The sequence below is a fragment of the Cricetulus griseus genome, chromosome 8 (genome assembly GCF_003668045.3).
Source record: "Cricetulus griseus strain 17A/GY chromosome 8, alternate assembly CriGri-PICRH-1.0, whole genome shotgun sequence".
Taxonomy (NCBI): domain Eukaryota; kingdom Metazoa; phylum Chordata; class Mammalia; order Rodentia; family Cricetidae; genus Cricetulus; species Cricetulus griseus.
In genome coordinates, this window is record NC_048601.1 from 16,664,392 (window position 1) to 16,683,522 (window position 19,131).

General features: G+C 40.7%; 1 protein-coding gene across 3 annotated transcripts; it reads right to left on the minus strand.

The window, feature by feature from the left end:
* Positions 1-1,072: 1,072 nt before the first annotated feature.
* Positions 1,073-10,002, minus strand: LOC100770085 (C-type lectin domain family 1 member B). 3 transcript variants are annotated; one of them, XM_027429994.2, is made up of 6 exons: positions 9,939-10,002; positions 8,265-8,360; positions 7,064-7,189; positions 6,768-6,919; positions 5,003-5,109; positions 1,073-1,217 (listed from the first exon to the last, which is right to left on the minus strand). In XM_027429994.2, the coding sequence occupies exons 1-6, from the start codon at positions 10,000-10,002 to the stop codon at positions 1,073-1,075; spliced, it is 690 nt and encodes a 229-aa protein (XP_027285795.1). The 3 variants fall into 3 exon arrangements, with proteins under 3 accessions (XP_027285795.1, XP_035304345.1, XP_035304346.1); XM_035448454.1 differs by lacking the exon at positions 8,265-8,360; XM_035448455.1 differs by lacking the exons at positions 1,073-1,217; positions 6,768-6,919; positions 8,265-8,360 and having other exon boundaries at positions 5,048-5,109.
* Between the last annotated feature and the right edge of the window lie 9,129 nt (positions 10,003-19,131).

The window sequence follows — 19,131 nt, forward strand, 5'->3', positions numbered from 1 at the left end:
TTGTACAGATAGATAGAACTCTGAAGTTTATTTTTGATGACGCATAAGAGATAGGCAATATCATCCCATTTTACTTTATTTAAGCACACACACACACACACACACACACACACACACACACACACATTTTGGTTTATCCTCCAGCCCCCAAACCATCCTATTTTAAGTATGAGAAAATATAAATTAAACAAAATACAAAACTGCTTCATTAGTTAGGCACATGCCTTTAATTCCGTCATTTGGAATGCATAGGAAGGCACCTGGTCTACAAAATGAGTTCCAGGACAGAGAAGGCTACATAGTGAGACCCAGTCTCAAAGATAGGTAGATTATGGCATGACCTCATGAAGTCTTATGATTTGATGTCCATGAACAGAAAGCCAATTCGTCAGTAAATAAGATGGGATAGAAGAGATTTTAAATTTAGAGACTAGAAAAAACAAGGTTTCACACAGGAAGACACAGGCTTTATTGATTAAATTAGCAAAATTCCGAATTGCTTGGGCCTTAGATTAAATAAGGCAGGGAGAAATAAAGAAAGAGATGGGAAGAGAGAGAGAGAGAGAAAAGAGAGAGAGAGAGAGAGAGAGAGAGAGAGAGAGAGAGACTTGGAGACAGAGAAAGAAAGAAAGAAAGAAAGAAAGGAAGGAAGAAAGAAAGAAAGAAAGAAAGAAAGAAAGAAAGAAAGAAAGGAAGAAAGAATTTCTTCATGGCTGCTCTTCTGTTAAGGCCTCATCCCATTTAAACTATTTTACAGAATTAATCTGTTTATTTCTACTATCCCCATACCCTGATTGATCTAATTTTAATTTTATGTATATCTATTTGAAGATGCAGTGGATGCCATACAGTATGCTAAGAAAATGGAAGATAAAAAGAAAGTTAATGGAAAGTGAAATACTGAACAGCTAGTGATTGCTCACACACTGCTTTTTATATGCAGAGAAAGGATCAGATATGTGATATAAGGATGACATAAAAAATAAACAGTTTTATGACTGGGTAATTCTTTTGTCCAGATCTTTTATTGCATGACCAAGCACTTATCTGACATCCTGTTTATCCTTCCGCATTAAAGTAGTTGGTCCACTCTTGGCAGGCCAGCCTTCCTCTCACACATTAAATAATGCCTGTCCTCACAGGAAGCTGGATGGATTTTCCCGTTATAAAGATAAGCACAATTCATGTTTTCTCTTGGATTCCCAGAAAGATCAATCCTGCAAATGAAAAAGACAGAGAGCACAGTTTTTTTTTTGTTTTTTGTTTTGTTTTGTTTTGTTTTTGAGCTAAGTAATAAAGAAGCAAGGAATATGTATGTTTTGCTGATCAAACTAGAGGCATGAGGTGGGGGAAAAAACAGCAATCTTATTTTTGGGAAACTCTATACAAGAAACTCTATAAACTGTATACAAGAAAAGTCCAGTAACAATGTAATATAGTGTAAGTCAAGAGAAAGTCAATGAAAGTACAAGGGGAGTCCAGAGAAAGAGGTAATTCATGCTCTGACATGTCAAAAATTTATGTACAATTCACTTTGGGTCAGTATTGAAAGAATTTTGAGTAGGTTTTCCATAAGCAGAGAGGAAATGGGAAGTTCTTATAGAGCAGTGGCTAGCTGCACAACATGAGAAAATCCTCAAGTAGAAGTAAAATGGGCTAAATACTGCAGGTCTGAGAACTAACAACACCAGGTGACTGGTCTGAAAGTGTTTCTCTATTCCCCAAATCACTGTTTACAATGAGACATAGGAAAATACATTTAATCTACTTGGAAGACGCCTATGGACACCAATGAGTTATCAAAATGGTTCCATGAGTAGGGAGGAAAGAAAAGGTCTCCTCTTTTTTAAAAACCCAAATTCCAGTGAGGAGAAATTGGTAAGATGACCACAGATAGGCAGATGGGAAAATGGCAGAAAGCAGTGAGAGCTGTGAGGAAATAAAACAGTAAGGGGACAACAGGGCCGGCATGTGCAGAAGGAGCAGGGTTTAGTGGGAGACATTAGAGTCCATCTCACTGAGAAAGTGACTTCAAATGGACTTGACCAACAAAAAAGAGTTGGTCATGACAAATTGGTACAGGAGACCACTTCCTGAACATAACACCAATAGCACAGACATTGAGCTCGACAATTAATAAATGGGGCCTCCTGAAACTGAGAAGCTTCTGTAAGGCAAAGGACACAGTCAGCAAGACAAAGCAAGAGCCCACAGAATGGGAAAAGATCTTCACCAACCCCACATCTGACAGAGGGATGATCAAGAAGCTAGTCACCAAAATACCAAATAACCCAATTAAACAGTGGGGTACAGAACTAAATAGACAATTCTCAACAGAGGAATCTAAAATGGCTGAAAGACACTTAAGAAAGTGCTCAACATCCTTAGCCATCAGAGAAATGCAACTCAAAACAACTCTGAGATACCATCTTACACTGGCCCAAATGGCTAAATTCAAAAACACCAATGACAGTCTATGCTGGAGAGGATGTGGAGAAAGAGGAACACTCCTGCATTGCTGGTGGGCGTGCAAACTTGTAAAACCACTTTGGAAATCAGTATGGCAGTTTCTCAGGAAAATGGGAATCAGCCTTCCTCAAGGTCCAGCAATTCCTCTCTTGGGCATACACCCAAAGAATGCACATTCATACAATAAGGACATATGTTCAACTATGTTCATAGCAGCATTATTTGTAATAGCCAGAACATGGAAACAACCTAGATGCCCCTCAACTGAAGAATGGATAAAGAAAAATGTGATATATTTACACAATGGAGTACTAGTCAGCAGGGAAAATAATGGAATCTTGAAATTTGCAGGCAAATGGATGGAATTAATGTGAGTGAGGTAACCCAGTCACAAAAAGATAAACATGGTATGTACTCACTCATATATGAATTTTAGACATAGAACAAAGGATTACCAGCCTACAATCCTCTTCACCAAAGGAACTAGGAAACAAGGAGGACTCTAAGAGAAGAATGCATGCCCCTCTCCCTCAGAGAAGGGGAAGGGGACATGATCTCTTGAACTAATTGGGAGCATAGGGGTGGGGGAGAGGGAGCCAGGAGAAAGAGATGGGGAGAAGAGGAGGGGAGAGGAGGAAATGGGGGAGCAAGACAGTTGAGTCCAGGGAAGAATAGAGAAGAGCAGGATAAAAGATACCATAATAGAGGGAGCCAATATAGGTTCGAGGAGAGATCTGGCACTAGGGAGATTTCCAGAGATCTACAAGGATGACACAAACCGACAATCTAAGCAATAGTGGAGAAGCTACCCTAAATGCCCTTCCCCTATAATGAGACTGATGACTACCTTACATGCCATCCTAGAGCTTTCATCCAGTGGCTGATGGAAGCAGAGGCAGACACCCACAGCTAAACACTGAACTGAACTCTGGAACCCAGTTGCAGAGAGGGAGGAATGAAGATCTGGTGAAACCCACAGAAACAGCTGACCTGAACAAGGGGGAGCGCATAGACCCCAGACTGATGTCTGGGAGGCCAGCACGGACTGATCCAGACCCCTGAACGTGGGTATCAGTGAGGAGGCCTTGGAAACATATGGGGCCCCTGGTAGTAGATCAGTATTTATCCCCAGAGTAACAAAGGACTTTGGGACCCATTCCACGTGGAGGGATACTCTCTCAGCCTGGAAAAATGGGGGAAGGGCTAGGCCCTGCCCAGGATTATATGACAGACTTTGGGGATCCCCATGGAGGGCCTTACCCTCCCTGGGGAACAGAGGGAGTTTGGGGTGGGGGGCTGGTGGGGAGTGGGAAAGGAGGGGGGGAGAATGAGCAGAGATTGACATGTGAAGCAGGCTTGTTTCTAATTTGAACTAATAAAAAATAATTTCTTGGGGAAAAAAAGAGTTGGTCATGGAATCTAGGAGGAAAAGGGGAACTTGACTCCTTGAGAATTTAGAAAGAACACCACTTTCCTGCAATATTGTGAGCAAGGCAGTAAGCAATGAGAGTTAAGGGCCATGGTTTGCAGGTTTGTATGTATTTGTGTGTCTGAGATTCTGTCCAAGGTAAATAATAAATACATGTTGCCTTAGTTATTTATTTAAATAATGATAGAATTGTATAAGCTTTTGTTATAAATTCTGGACAGAGAGAGTGCAATGTTGTGCCAAATAAACAAAAGATGTTGAAACTAGTGGCTAGAGAGCTGTATTGAGAGCCAGCAAGATGGCTCAGCAAAGAAAGGTGTTTGCTTGCAAGTTTGCTGACCTATATTTGATTTCCAGGACCTACATGGTGGATGGATAAAACTAACTAACTAACTCCCCCAAGTTGTCCTCTGACCTACACTCTCATACAATGTGGCATGCGGATCTCTCTCTCTCTCTCTCTCTCTCTCTCTCTCTCTCTCTCTCTCTCTCTCTCTCTCTCTCCCTACCTATCTCTCATACACACATGCACACATACTAAATTTTAAATTTTAAAAAATTAAGGTGAGACAGAGCCATATTGAATAACACAACTCGGTGAAATGAGGTCATTTGCCTACAATGCCATTAGAAGTGTGGAGACTTATTGTAAAGCATTGGAATTGCCTTGTGATCTACAATCTACCTGGTTTGTAGAGACCCACAGGACGAACAGATAGTGAAAATAAACTTGATGGTAATTACTCCAACCATAAAATAATGAAAAAGAGAAATTTATTCTCAAAGCACAAAAGAATTAGGCCAATTTACACACCACACACACACACACACACACACACACACACACACACACACACACGAGAGAGAGAGAGAGAGAGAGAGAGAGAGAGAGAGAGAGAGAGAGGGAGGGAGGGGGTGAGAGAGAGAGAGAGGGAGAGAGGGAGGGAGGGGGAGAGAGAGAGAGATTAGTCACATGTGACTGACAGCTACAACCCATAGTGGGGTAGAGAGACATCTCGACTTTCAGGCAACTTGTGTTCTACAAGAAATATGTGACTTGAAGCTTTGAGTAACGCCTTCTAAGCTGAGCTACCAGAGACTTACATATTCTTGGGAAGAACTGAGCTATCTTCCCACATCCAGTCCTTATTAGAGTTCTGACGTGATAATCCAATCCAACGGACAGAAGTAATCCTGCTTGTGAGGTATTCCTGTTGCAAACAAATCCATAAAATGGTAAGTGCCTCCACAAGCACTGTGCAATGACAGTGACACAAGCCTCAAGCAAGCATCTGAAATTACACACCTATGTTGCTATTGATGAGTTATATTTCATGTCTAGGATTTTGCTAGTTTGTTTTGAGACACTAAAAAGTGTATAGAGCACAAGATAAATTGCATTATATAGGTAATATTCTAGTTTTCCTATGTTTTTATAATGTATTTTTGTATTTTCTACCAATTAAAAATTTTAGTTCCAGGGAGACCCCTAAATATGATTCAATTGGGATGAATGCAACTACAGATGACAAGAAACAAAATGAATTAAGTTCTTGGATTTTATTGATTATCTTATATACAGAAATATTAATTTGTTTTAGTTGCATGAATAGAGAACTTCTACCTTTCCAAATATACATTTTTCTATGCTTTCTTTCTCCTTTTAGATAAATTCTTACTGTGTAGCCCAAGCTGGCCCCAAACGTAATTCTAGCCTGAGCTATCACTATGTAAACATACACTGCCACATCTGGCTCTGATTTACTTTTTCCTGCCTGGTTATAATTTATTTTTGTTATTTTGTTTGGTTTTTCAAGACAGGGTTTCTCTGTGTATCCCTGTATGTCCTGGAGCTCACTCTGCAGACCTGGGTAGGCTCAAACTCATAGATCTGCCTGCCTTTACATCTCCTATGCTAGAATTAAAGGCTGCCCAGCTAATTTTCTTAAATTCATCGCTTTTGGTTTTATTGAGTACATAGATGCAGGTCCCAGAGTGGTTCCAGTGCATACAGATTGACTATTAGATGAATGGACAATCAATCTCTCGGAGAGAAAAGCAAAAGGAAGCCAAATATTCATTATGCCTTCATGCATCCCAGAATAGCAGACAAGAATTCACCCTTGAAAGCAACAAAACAAAACAAAATTGTTTTGAGCTTGTGGGCAGAAGTGTAACACACAGAATAACACTGCGCAGGAGACACTTGGGCCACCCACCGCCTTTCTGTTAATCCATCAATCGCTTTTCTCTAAAACATGACCATATAGATAGATACATATCCACACTGCCCAAGATGCCTCCCTGTTGGACTTGATGGAAAAATCCAATTGGTTTTTAACCTTTTTTTCTTAAAATGGTGATACTTCTTTTGTTATCTTACAGATTTTCAAGTGGTGTCAGTCTGGAATGATGGGAGTCGTAGCATGTTTCATGTCTCTGTGCAATCTCTTTATAATGGAGTTGACATGCTAGGACACGCCCCTGTTTTGACTGGGTAAATATATTCGTTAATTTTAACCTTCTCTATGAATTTAGACAGAAACGCACACAAACTGGAATAAATGTGATGGGAGTGTCACCCGCTGCTGACTCATCCTGTCCCACCCACTGTCCACTTTTGCTGTCATGGAGGCACACGCAATCCAGTCTCACTGAAACACTGTTGTGATATTCTGGAATATTACTGGATTGAATATGTAAGCTCTGTATTTGTTATCAAGCTTCCTAAATTTCTCAGAGGAGCACCAAGTGCAAGCCATTAAGAAACACATTTTTAAAAAGAAAGGAAAAAAAAAACCAGATTCCATGTTTCATTTGAGAGCTTTTTCCTTAAGTTCCCGTATGTTTGACATGGGACCCTCCTTACCACAGTCCCCTGGCTGGCAGCCTTCACAAGCGTTGCATTCTGCTCAGCACAATACTGCTTGCTCTCTTCCCACGTTCGGTTATGTCTGAAGAACCCATAGCAACTGTCTCCATGGTATCTCCACCTTGAGGCACAGGGGCTGCACTTGTGCTCTGAAGGGGAGACCAAATTTGGGGCTGTCAAAATCCGGCTGCAGCTTTCCCCAGGTGCAGTGTGCCTGCTCTGGTGGGCCTCCCTCCTGTTACCACAACAGACACACAGGGCTTGGAGGGATGACATTTCCAAGCCAGACTTACCAGCCGTGTTCTTTGTCTTGAGCTCTGATTGCTTAATCAACTCTTGGCAGAATTTCTTGGCCAGTTGTTGCAAAGTGGCTGAGAGACTTTCCTTCTCAGCTAGTGGGTACCTTTGCTGTGTAACTGCTAAATGTAGAAAAGAGACAAATTACCCCTGGGTCTCAAGATCAAAAGGATGATGGCAGGGTTCTTCAGTGAACTTTCATTTCTATAAACCTGCCAGCAGTTGAAGAGTTCACTAGGTACACAGAAATCAATGAATAGTGAAAAAATGAAATATAAAGAACCAAGGGAGGGCTGCATAAAAGTGTGCAAATTGACTGACGTTGAAAAAGTCCTGAGGTGAAAACACGTGACTAAGGCAGCCGGTCTGATATTTCCTAAGTGGGCTTCACAGAGATGAGAGAAGCCGAACATTGCCATTCTGTTCTACATATAATACTGAATTAATCCACCTAAGAATGCATGGGGGGATGACTGTTCTAACTGTACAGAAGAAGTTCATTGAGATGCATAGATTTTCAGTTTGCTTAATTTGGCTGTGTGGTTTCTTAAGTTCTTTATGAATATGTTTTAAATTTTAAAAAGTAACTAATTAATTAAAACATGAAAAAATACACCTTGTCTTTTATGGTGTTTAAAATACTTTTATATCCATGTAAATAAAAATATGGTGAATAAAGGCTTCTAAACTATATTAAAAACAAGAAAATAAGTGAATTAGCAACACAAATTATGGCAAGACCTCATAAAGTCTTATGATTAGATATTCATGAACAGAAAACCAATGTGTCAGTAAATAAGATGGGATGGAAGATATTTTAAATTTAGAGACTAGAACAAATAGGAAGACACAGGCTTTATTGACAAAATTAGCAAAGTTCTGAATTGCTTGGGCCTTAGATTAAACAAGACAGAGAGGGAGAAAGAAAGACAGCTTGGGTCCGTACTGAGCCCCTAAAATGCCAGCAATACATTCTGAAAGTAATTTAATTAAGGAAAAATAATAGAGATCCAAATCGGAGGGGCGAGCTCTCTCTTCTGAGTTTTCCTTTGCTGAGGTTGTATCCACAGTTGTGTTCAGCACAATCAGAGTAGGTGACAAACAGATGAGACAATTAGTTAGCTTAGTAGACTATTCCAGGAACTCCGGGGTATGGCTTTCCTCAGATCAAAGCCCTGGCAAGGAGCCAATACTTACACATGATGCCGAGAGCCACGAGCCCAACAACCAGCCCCATGGATGAGATCAGCAGAATTAGAGCCATCACTCGCCACCACGAGGAAGCAGAGTCAGCTGTGAGAGCACAATAAAGATACTATGAAAGAAAAGACCTTCAGGCCATCCTGGGCTTCTCAGGATTTTCCAAGTAAGTTGTGTCTGAGAGAGCAAACTTACAGCCCCATACTTGGATCATGTAGGCAGAAGGATCAGGAGTTCAAAGCTACCCTTGGCTACATAAGCAAACTCAATGCCAGTCTAGGTTCCATGAAGGCCTGTCTTAAAATCCAACTAAACTTGGGCTAGTGAGATGGCTTAGCAGATAAAGTACTCACTGCATAAGCCTGACAACCTGGGTTTGATTCCTAAAATACAGGGTGGAAGGAAAGAACCTACTTCTAAAACCTGTCCTCTGACCTCCACAGGGCCTATGACACATGTACAACCACACACCCATACCTACCCACCCCCACACCAACTCACAAGTATGGGTGCTCTCTTGTGCACACACACATACTCACACATGCATACACAACAATACATGCACAACCACACATGCAAGCGTGTGCACACACACGCACGCGCGCGCACGCACGTGCACACACACACACACACACACAAACACACACACACACACACACACACACACACACACACACAATTAAAACAACAACAAAAACCAGCATTGGTGGCTATTTTGCCTTCATTCCCTTAGTGACCATCTGCAATGAGAATGGCTTACTTTCCAGCATTCACCCATCTCTGTCATCTCTGCTCCCCATAGATTATTCTCTGTACATTCAAAACTATAACTGCCAAGTCCACATCCCCCCTCCTCTGTCTGCATCCTCATTCATATAAACAATGTCTTTTATAGAAGACAAGTGGATAATTGTATTTTCTGATGTTCAGAAATTTGAGATTGTTTTCAAAAAGGTTAAAAGAACTTTATTTTATGTTTTACAAAAATGTTTACTTACAAAATGTTTACACATTAAAGAACACTATGACCCAATGATTTTTTGTTTGTTTGTTTGTTTTGTTTTTTGATTTTTGAGGCAGGGTTTCTCTGTGTTAACAGCCCTGGCTGTCCTGGAACTTGCTCTGTAGACCAGCCTAGCCTCGAAATCACAGAGATCCACCTGCCTCTGCCTCCCAAGTGATGGCATTAAAGGTGTGTGCCACCACCTCTCAGCATGACCCAAAGATTTTATATTATTTTAAACAGAAGGAAAATGAAAGAGTTCAGATTACAAAACCCTTCCCTCCAGAATTTAAAATATATATTTTTTCTAAGTGAGTCATTCAACAAATGTATTTATTCAGTAACTATTCGCGCCCAGTTCCTATCATACACAGGACCGATGGAATTTAAAATGTGAAGACATTTGTCGGACATTTGAGTTTTTAAACTGTCCTCCCTTTGTTCACTAACTTCTTACCCCCAGCATTACATTCTAATAGTCTTAGTACAGCATCCTCTCTTCTGTCTTTGTTGCCTGTATTCTCACCATGGCTGTAGAAGCCTCGGTAGGCCCCACTTACATGCTTCGCAGAAAGAATATCATTCAGGAAAACATAAATAAAATTGAGCCCCATCACTAGGACAGACAAAGGGAGAGAAAGTCCAGATTGCTGAATGACCCATCTTACCTGAGCTGAGAGTTGGTTTTCGGGGTTTAATGTTCAAAGTGATGTATCCGTCTTCATCCTGCATGGCTCCCCTTGAACTGCAAGTGAGCTCAGAGTTCAGTGAGTTTGCAGAACTCAGCCAGTGTCCACTTTTATCATTTCAGGGCCGGCCTGAGTGGGTCTCCGTCTCCTGGCGCTGTGGGGCCATGTGCCATCGGGACACTTGGGTTTTGTTTTGTTTTGGCTTGTTTTCCAGGAAGCCCTTTCATGGATGTTCAGAGATACGTGGACTTGAACCTAAAAACAAAAATAATAATAACTTGTGGTGAAAGAGTAGATGCGGGGCTCATTTCCTGCTTTCTTATCTTCAACACTGAGTGAAGGGATATTCCATCGTGAGTATCCTGTCAAAGAACAAAAGTTCACGCTTCATCTTAACCCTAGGAAAGCTGCAAACATATCACTTCAGTGAACTGTTTCCTCATAAAAAACGCATGGGTAAAAATACCCATAGATATATAGCAAATCACACCGTGACAGCAAATCTAATATCAGTTACTAGATCTGGTGCTAAATTGGGTGCTGATAATTCTACATTAAAAGGGACCACTCCTCTCAATAGCCTAGAATTCACTCACATTCTTGCATGTAATGTAAGTCAGTTTATTTTTAAAAAATTGAAGATTCCACTTACGGTGGACCTGAGATTGTTTAATCCTAGACACTGAAGGGAAAAAAATCAGATACTTACAGAACTTGTGATATGATATTTCACTTCAAATGAATTTCTTGGATTTAAAAAATATCTAAATTTCAATGACATTCTTTAATTTTGAGTGTGGTTTTCCTCAGTAAACAAACTATATGCAGGAGGGGGGCTGCTTTCCCTAAAGCCCTTTTATTCAGAATGCAATTCATCATTCTCCTCTAAAGAATGTGGCTTTAAATAGTTACATTGGCTTACACTGGCAGCAGCTACAGGAGCACCATACAAAACTAGCTAAGGTGGTTATTGTAGGAATCTTGGTGTGAATGTTACCAGTTTCAATGTTAGGATAGGACTTACATGATATTAGTGCAGGTAATTCCGCTAACTATCCATGGCCAGTAAAGCATCCCGACTTCAAAGCCCCTGGTACATGACATTTGTCATAGAAGTGATCACATCACTATCCTTCTGCTTTTTGGAGAATCCAGTCTCTGTCTTTCAGCGTGGGGACCACACAGGACCTTCTGGCAGGTGTTTGCTTGCCCATGTTCCCTTTGGTGTCTTATACATGTTTTTTATTTCTTTTTCTCCTTGCTATCTACTTCACTCTGAATTCTTTGTCAATTTACTGAAAGGATGCTGCATTTTGAAATGCCTTTTCCTACACTCCTCATAGGATTCCACAAAGCCAGCAAACTATTCAGCTACCACTGCTGCTGTTTGCATAGCTCCTACCTCTTCCTGGCAGAGGGTGAGAGATAACTCAGTCTTCCAGCAAAGTATGGGATAAGTTAGAGCTCTTCCTTCCTTTACTCATATCTATTACGAACTGAGTTCAAGGGTGTTTTCTTCCCCTACTGCCTAACTTCAGTGTTTTTACCCAATTATATACAGAAACAATACAATATAATAGAATGAGTCATTTCAGCTTAATGAAGCAAAAAACATTACAGAGCTATAATTCTAAAGACACCCCATCCAGTAAAGTTTTCCTGCATTTTTCTTAGACAGGAAATTAATCCCTTTGAAAAATTGAATCAGGTAAATTAAACTGAATGTGTGACTGTGAGCTCCAAGGGCATAGGGGATAATGGTACATGTTTTTGTATTAAATAATGTAAATCTTAAGTAATTAAAAATAATAATTAGCATGCTTTGTTTAAATTCCCAGATATCCTGAGTCTTAGGCAGCTGGATTAATTATGAAAAAGTCCTATTTTTTCGTATAAACCAACAGGGGACCAACCAGGCTTAATTTATGTTACAGGTCCACTCCTCAGAAGTTCACACTTTTGTCCCTTATTCATACTTAGTTACACTTTTTCCATTTAATTTATTTTCTCTTTTTATGGTATTGGGGATCCAACTCCAAAGCCTTGTAAGTACCAGACTAGCACTCTGACCACTGAACTACACTTCCAGATCCCATATTTGAATTGCTGCCATTTACCCCCAGAATAATGTGTTCTAGTGACTGATTAACACACAGTTATCACACAGGCAATATTTGTTGGATAAGTGGGAGATTATACACATGAAAACTTTATTAAGAATTTGGGGATTTTCTTTGGTCCCTATATCAGCATCTCCCCAGGTTTCACGTTCTTTCAGCTCATTAACATGTCTTTCAAGTTTCCATGGTGTCCAGATGCATCACATGTTTTTATGGAAAAAGAATGGGTAACAGATCACAGAATGTGTGTGACAAGGTGTGGGTGTGATCAGAAAGGAAGGAAGTGCAGTAACCTTGTGGCTAAGACTAATCAAGATACCGCAGCAGCATGAGGCTGTGGAGCATTGGCCACTATGGACTTTACTACCCTGCCTCCAAATGAAAATAGAAAGCGTGCTTTGCAGCTGGTGATCAGGTATTTTCACCCCGAAGTGTAAGGTCTGTTACCAATGCATTCCTATCTGCCTCCACCCCCAGCTGCGCCCCCTACCCTTCACCCCTCAGCCGCCTGCATCAAAATTGCTGGCTCACCTTTGGCTTCTTAACTTTGCGCACACAAATGAAATGTTGGTTATCTTTGGGAAATGACAGGATTTCCTGTTGTGGGAAACAAAGCATAATTAACATTTATTCCTTCGTTTTTCAGGAACCTTAAATATGTGGATTTAAGTGAGTTTTATTAAAAAGTTGCAGCATCTACACTAATTTTAGGGCAACTGAAGCAGAGCACTTGGTTACATAACAGAGAAAATGAAAGGAACACAGTGGGCTGCAACCATCACGTTAAGATTATCAGGGACATGCCTAAAAATCCTAAGTAAAATGTTAATTGACTGTCAAATGGTAGATAAAAATCCCAAGGAAAGGCCAAAATAACAAAGAATAGGAAGGAATAGGCAATGATCTTTGGGCAAGGAAAACATCTGGATAAAGACATGGGCAGTTGAGTAACTACGTTGTAATTAAATAAAAAGCTCATGGTCAAGAAAGTTTTAAGTGGGCCTTCGTTCCAGACTGTATTGTTAGGTCACAATGAAACCTTCATGGCAGAGATAATTAACCTATCCACTCTCTAAACCTGTATTTAATCATCACTGTGACTGCCCCTGGCCCTGGCCCTGTACTGTTTTCTGGGGTCAAATAGCCATGGAACCCACTAGTTGTGTGTGGAGGGTGGAGCACACTAATAAACTAGTAGAGGAAGCAGAGAGTGAGACAATGTCTCACCATCTTGCTGTGAAGGGGGCTAGGTGGCAAGATGGCTCCGTAGGTAAAGTGCCTGCTGTCCAAGCTGGAGGACCTGAGTGTGACCTCCAGAGCCTACTTCAAAAAGCAGGAGCTGTGGTGGGCCTCGGGTAACTGGCCAAGAGACCAGGCATGAGACAGGCATATCCCTAGAGCTTATTGGCCAGCTAGCCTGACCAATCAGTGACCTGCAGAGCTATTAGAGCTCTTATCTCAAAAAAAAAAAAAAAAAGTAGGTGGGGAACTATTGAGGAAGACAGTGGATGTCACCCTGCAGCTTTCACCTGTATGCATATATATGTACATGCACACACACACTTGAACACGTCCATATACCATGTACAGAACTGCACACACAGTGCTCTGAAGGAATAGAATGTAACTGGTTCAACTCCTTGGGTTGTTTTAATCCATTTTCACAGCCCTTCAGCAGCTGTAAAGGCTTCTTCCACTTTAAGGATTATCTAAATTAAACCAAACTTACCTTAGCAATGGGGCAGGGGTGGGGGGGTGACAGCTGCTTCTATAGGGTTTTATCAATTATCATTGCCGTAAGTATTATGTTATTATGTGTATACACATCTTGCTAGTAAGAAAATTAGACAGGCCTGGTAGTGAATACCTGTAATGTCATTACTATAGAGAGTGAGGCAGGAGGATAGTGAGTTTGAGGGCTATCTGGACAACACAGTGAGACCTTGTTCTAAACATAAAACAAAATGCACAGAACTGAGAGCTTAATTTGCTTACAAAAGGTTACAGGGTATGTAAGTTTGAGTCACATTCAAAACAATGGGCATATCTTGATAATTCCTTATTTAAGTCAAGATAGCTTACAACCAGGTTTCTAACTAAATTCCATCCTCTACTCATCCTATGTCTCCTCCTTGTGGCTGTTTTTATTTCTTTCTGAGTATGTTTTGTCTCTGTTTCCTTTGGGTCTTTGGTATCTCTGTCTTTGACTGTTAGTTTTCCTTATATAATTCTAGATTATTGTGGACACTGGGTACTAACTACTATAGTCTGTTACCTAGCAGTGATCTCTGTTGTAGACTCAATATGTGGGAATGGAGTGATTGCTGAAGAACACTGAGAAGGTTTCACCTCCTAGAACACAAGCTAAGTATTTATTTTATTTTAATGCCAATCAACTTCTCTATTTACAGCTGAGTTCTATTAGTTATGTATGTTATGCCCTGATTGAATTTATATAAGAGAAGCAAGGGAAGTCAAAGAGGATGCCAAGTTGTTTGTTTGGGGGTTTGTAGCAGAGTTTTGATGTGTGTTTGTGTATGTCTCTGTGTGTGTGTGTGTGTGTGTGTGTGCACATACGTGCAGGTGCCTATGGAGTCTATATGAGGGTGTCAGATCTCCTGGAACTAGAGTTACAGGTAGTTGTGAGCCACACAACATGGATTTTTGGGAACAAACCCAGAACCTCTAAAAGAGCAGTAAGTGCTCTTAACCACTGAGTCATCTTTCTAGCCCTGTGGTATAATTTTTTAATTAAATTCATTCTTTGAAAAATACATGTATATAATACATTCTAATCGCCCAAACTCCGACATTCTATTATCTCCCTCTTACCTCTGTCAATCTTCAAATCTCCTTCAGATCATCTCCCCTAATTCATATCTCCTTGTTTCCTTTTGTAGCCAGGACCACATGTCCATGGGCATTTTGACTGAGGACTTATAAGAATAGAGTTCTTCTCATCCAGTGGCTGATGGAAGCAGAGGCAGACATCCACAGATACTCTGAACTGAACACTGGAACTTAGTTGCAGAGAGGGAGGAATGAAGATCAAAGGGGTCGGTTACCAGGTTGGAGAAACCCACAGAAACAGCTGGCCTGAACAAGAGGGATCACATTGACCCCAGATGCTGTCTGGGAGGCCAGTACAGGACTGATCCAGACCCCTGAACATGGATGTCAATGAGGAGGCCTCTGTACTCTAGGGGGCCCCTGGTAGTGGATCAGTATTTTTCCCTGGTGTAAGAAGGGACTTTGAGAGCCCATCTCACGTGAAGGGATACACTCTTGCCCTGGACACATGGGGAAGGGCCTAGGCCCAGCCCAGGATGATGTGGTGGACTTTGTGGAGCCCCCGTTGAGGGCCCTACCCTGCCTGGGGAGTGGAGGGTGGATGGGGTGGGGGGTAGGAGGGGGGGGAGAGGGATGGGGGTGGGGGAGGGAGAGGGAGGAGGGATTGACATGTGAAACAAGCTTGTTCCTAATTTGAACTAATAAAAAAATTTTAAAAAAGAATAGAGTTCTTGTTTATTGAGATGAAGAAACATATTTGTTCCTTGATACTTTAAGTTTGAAGTCTTATAATATATCTAAGCAACTTGGAGATAGACACCAGGACATGAACAATGACTGGATGTTCCATCCCTTGTCATTGACCTGGAGTAGTTCACCTAAGTGTGAGTGTAACAGACAAAGAGGGCCAAGAGCTGAATGGCTGGCACATAACACTTGGAAGCCAATGAAGGATGTGTCTTAGTTTCACTTTCTATGGCTGTGATAAAATACTCTGAGAAAAGGCAACTTAGATGATAAAGGTTTATTTTGAATTACAGTTCCAGGAAGATAGAATCCATTATGGTGGAGGAGACATAAGAACAGGCAGGGAAGGTATGACAAGAGGAGAAGAAATCAGGTTGGTCACATTTCATCTGCACAGGAAGCAGAGAGTGAACAGGAAGTGGGACTGACTTTACAACTCAAAGCTCTCCACCTATGGTATGGTTCCCCCAGCAAGGCTCGACTTCTTAAAGATTCCATAACCCTTCCAAACATTGCCATCAGCTGGGAACTAAATGCACAGGTGAATGAAAAGCTGGAGGACATTTCTCTTTCAAATCATTGATAAATAATCCAATAGCAGACATCTGGGAGTGAGTGAGGTAAAAAGGAAATCAAGAGAGTGGTGTCTGGGCAATAACACATTTGAAGAAGACAGTACTTCAGATGAAGTAAATAGCTACACCACATGCTATCTACATGATCAGTAAGAGTTGTCCCAGGAAATGCTCACTGGATGTATTTATATGGAGGTTAAGGATAACATTGATTTCAGAGTTTTTTTCTTTTCTTTTCTTTTCTTTTGTTTGTTTGTTTGTTTTGATTTTTCAAGACAGGGTTTCTCTGTGTAGCTTTGGAGCCTATCCTGGCACTCGCTCTGGAGACCAGGCTGGCCTCGAACTCACAGAGATCTGCCTGCCTCTGTCTCCTGAGTGCTGAGATTAAAGGTGTGCACCACCGACACCCGGCTCAATTTCAGGGTTTTTAATATAATAATAACAACAAATTCAGGGACCCTGAGAAGAGAAAGAAGGCAGAGATGATTTCTTGAACTCTTTGTGGTTAAGAACACTCAAGAAATGATGTGATAGGATTTGGAAGTTATTGATAGGCTTTGTTATTGTTTTAGAAATGAAAGGTACTATGCCATGTCTATAGGAATGTATAAGGTGAATGATCCAGCAGATATGAGTTTTAGAAAATGTGGAAGTATTAGCGATGCTGGAGAGAGAAAATCACACATTTGAAATGTTTGAATACCTAGGTAGATGAGATGAATTTAAAATACAGATGGTCATACATAAGAGCTGGTATAACTTAACCATTCAGCTTATGTTCAGGAGTACATGCTTTGGTGTATTTGGCACAAGAGAGGAAACACTCAGATTTTCTAAATAGATTATCAGTGAAATTTAAGGGTAAAGAAAACAAGTTTTATAATTGAGAAATAGAAGTAGTGTGAATGATATTCTTATCAAATATAACACTGATTAATAGGAATATCTGAAAATAATTATTCTAAAGTCAGAAGTTAATGTGATCACACTCAGCCAACATTATACAAGAGGGGAATAGAGGGCTGGAGAGAGGGCTCAGAGGTTAAGAGCACCAACTGCTCTTCCAAAGGTCCTGAGTTCAATTCCTATCTCATTATAGATGGTTCACAACCATCTATAATGAGACCTGGTGCCCTCTTCTGGTGTGCAAGCATATATATATATATATATATATATATATATATATATATATATATATATTTCCCTGTGAATTGTCACATTCATGAGGACTACCTTAGGGGATTTCTACCCATAACAAATTCCTAACAGAAATTTACTACCTTATATAGTGTAGTAAGTTTTATATTTTAAAATGTATGACATAATTAGAAATAGACACAGCTTTTAAGACTAGGGATAAGCTAGAAAATACCTCCATCAGATCACCTGTAGGAAAGCCTATAGAGCATTTCCTTGATCAGTGATTGATGGGGAATGCCCAGGACACTGAGAGCAGTGCCACCCCTGGGCTTCTAGTCCTGAGGTGTAGAAGAAAGCAGGCTAAGTAAGTCATAGGGAACAAGTCACTAAGCCACACTGTTCCAAGACCACTCTTCCAGTTCCTTATTCCTGGTTTCTGACTTGAGTCCCTGTCCTGACTTCTCTTCATGATGACCTGTGAGTCTTAGGCTGAAATAACCCTTTCGTCCCAAGTTATTTTTACTCATGGAGTTTCATTCCAAAAATAGAAAGCAGACTAAAATGATGGCTGTTGCAAATGAATGACTGTGCAGTGTGTGTGTGTGTGTGTGTGTGTGTGTGTGTGTGTGTGTGTGTGTAAGCTAGGATTTTTTTTTTATTTCTACACAATAGCCAGAATGGCATTATCTTAGTTAGGGTTTTATTGCTGTGAAGAGACACCATGACCCTGGCAGCTCTTAAAAAGCAAAACATTTAACTAGGGCTGGCTTACAGTGCCAGAGGTTTAGTTCATTATCATCATGTTGGGAAGCATGGCAGACATGCTGCAGGAAAGATAGCTGAGAGTTCTCCATCTTGATCTCCAGGCAGCCTTGAAAAGGAACTGACTGTACTGGTTTGAGTTTCTGAGACCTCAAAGTCTACTCCCTAGTAACACACCTACTCCAACAAGGCCACATCTCCTAATGGTGTCACTCCCTATGGGCCAATAGTTGTCATTTAATTCAAACCACCACAGCCATCTACTATTGTTGACTAGTGTCCATGACCCATTGTTAAAACATTTAGTGTTGCAATGTAAATCATTGTAAAGTGACCTTACTCCAAATTTGTAGGAGATAAAGTCCAGATATTGTATGTCTAAGACAGGAAACAGATATAAATTGTATTATCAAGCTTTTTAACAGAAATATAAATAAGTGGTAGCATAAAGAGATTTCAGGTCCTGTGACCATCTAGACATCCTTACAACCCGTGCCTACACATACCTGATTATTTCTGTACTGTTTTATGGCTATGGCCATAAGCAACCTCTGATTTTCCATGCTGAAAATATGCAGTGTTTTCTATTAGAGTTTTGGCCATCCTGGGGCAATGACTGTGAGCTGTCCTCAAGGCTGAAAGAAGTGTAAGCATGCCTTTGCCTCATTCCGCCTGCTTTTTATCACTTGCCATGCAGCAAGGCATTGCTGGAAAAGTTTGTGCTGAGTTTTGACTCAACCAAACCAACAGGGGGCACTCCTTCCCATACCCAATTTAAGCACACTGTAACTTCTTCCCCATGATGCAACACCTCTCTATTGTCGAGTCTCTGACTCTGTCTCTGCTCTCTCTCTCTCTCTCTTCTCTCTCTCTCTCTCTCTCTCTCTCTCTCTCTCTCTCTCTCTCTCTCTCACACACACACACACACACACACTTATTACACTATTCAGGCATATGTGGCACAACTCTTCCTACCATGCTTCTCCTTGGTATCTGGTAAGACTTAGGACAAACTAGATCCATCATAGGATTAACTAT

Bases quoted from the DNA above. Each gene is read 5' to 3' on its own strand.
- LOC100770085 (XM_027429994.2), bottom strand. From the start codon at position 10,002: ATGCAGGATGAAGACGGATACATCACTTTGAACATTAAACCCCGAAAA. The intron at 8,361-9,938 runs GTAAGATGGGTC...GTGCTCTCACAG, and splicing joins AAAACCAACTCTCAGCTCAG to CTGACTCTGCTTCCTCGTGG. The intron at 1,218-5,002 runs GTAAGTCTCTGG...TTTCATTTGCAG, and splicing joins TCAGTTCTTCCCAAGAATAT to GATTGATCTTTCTGGGAATC.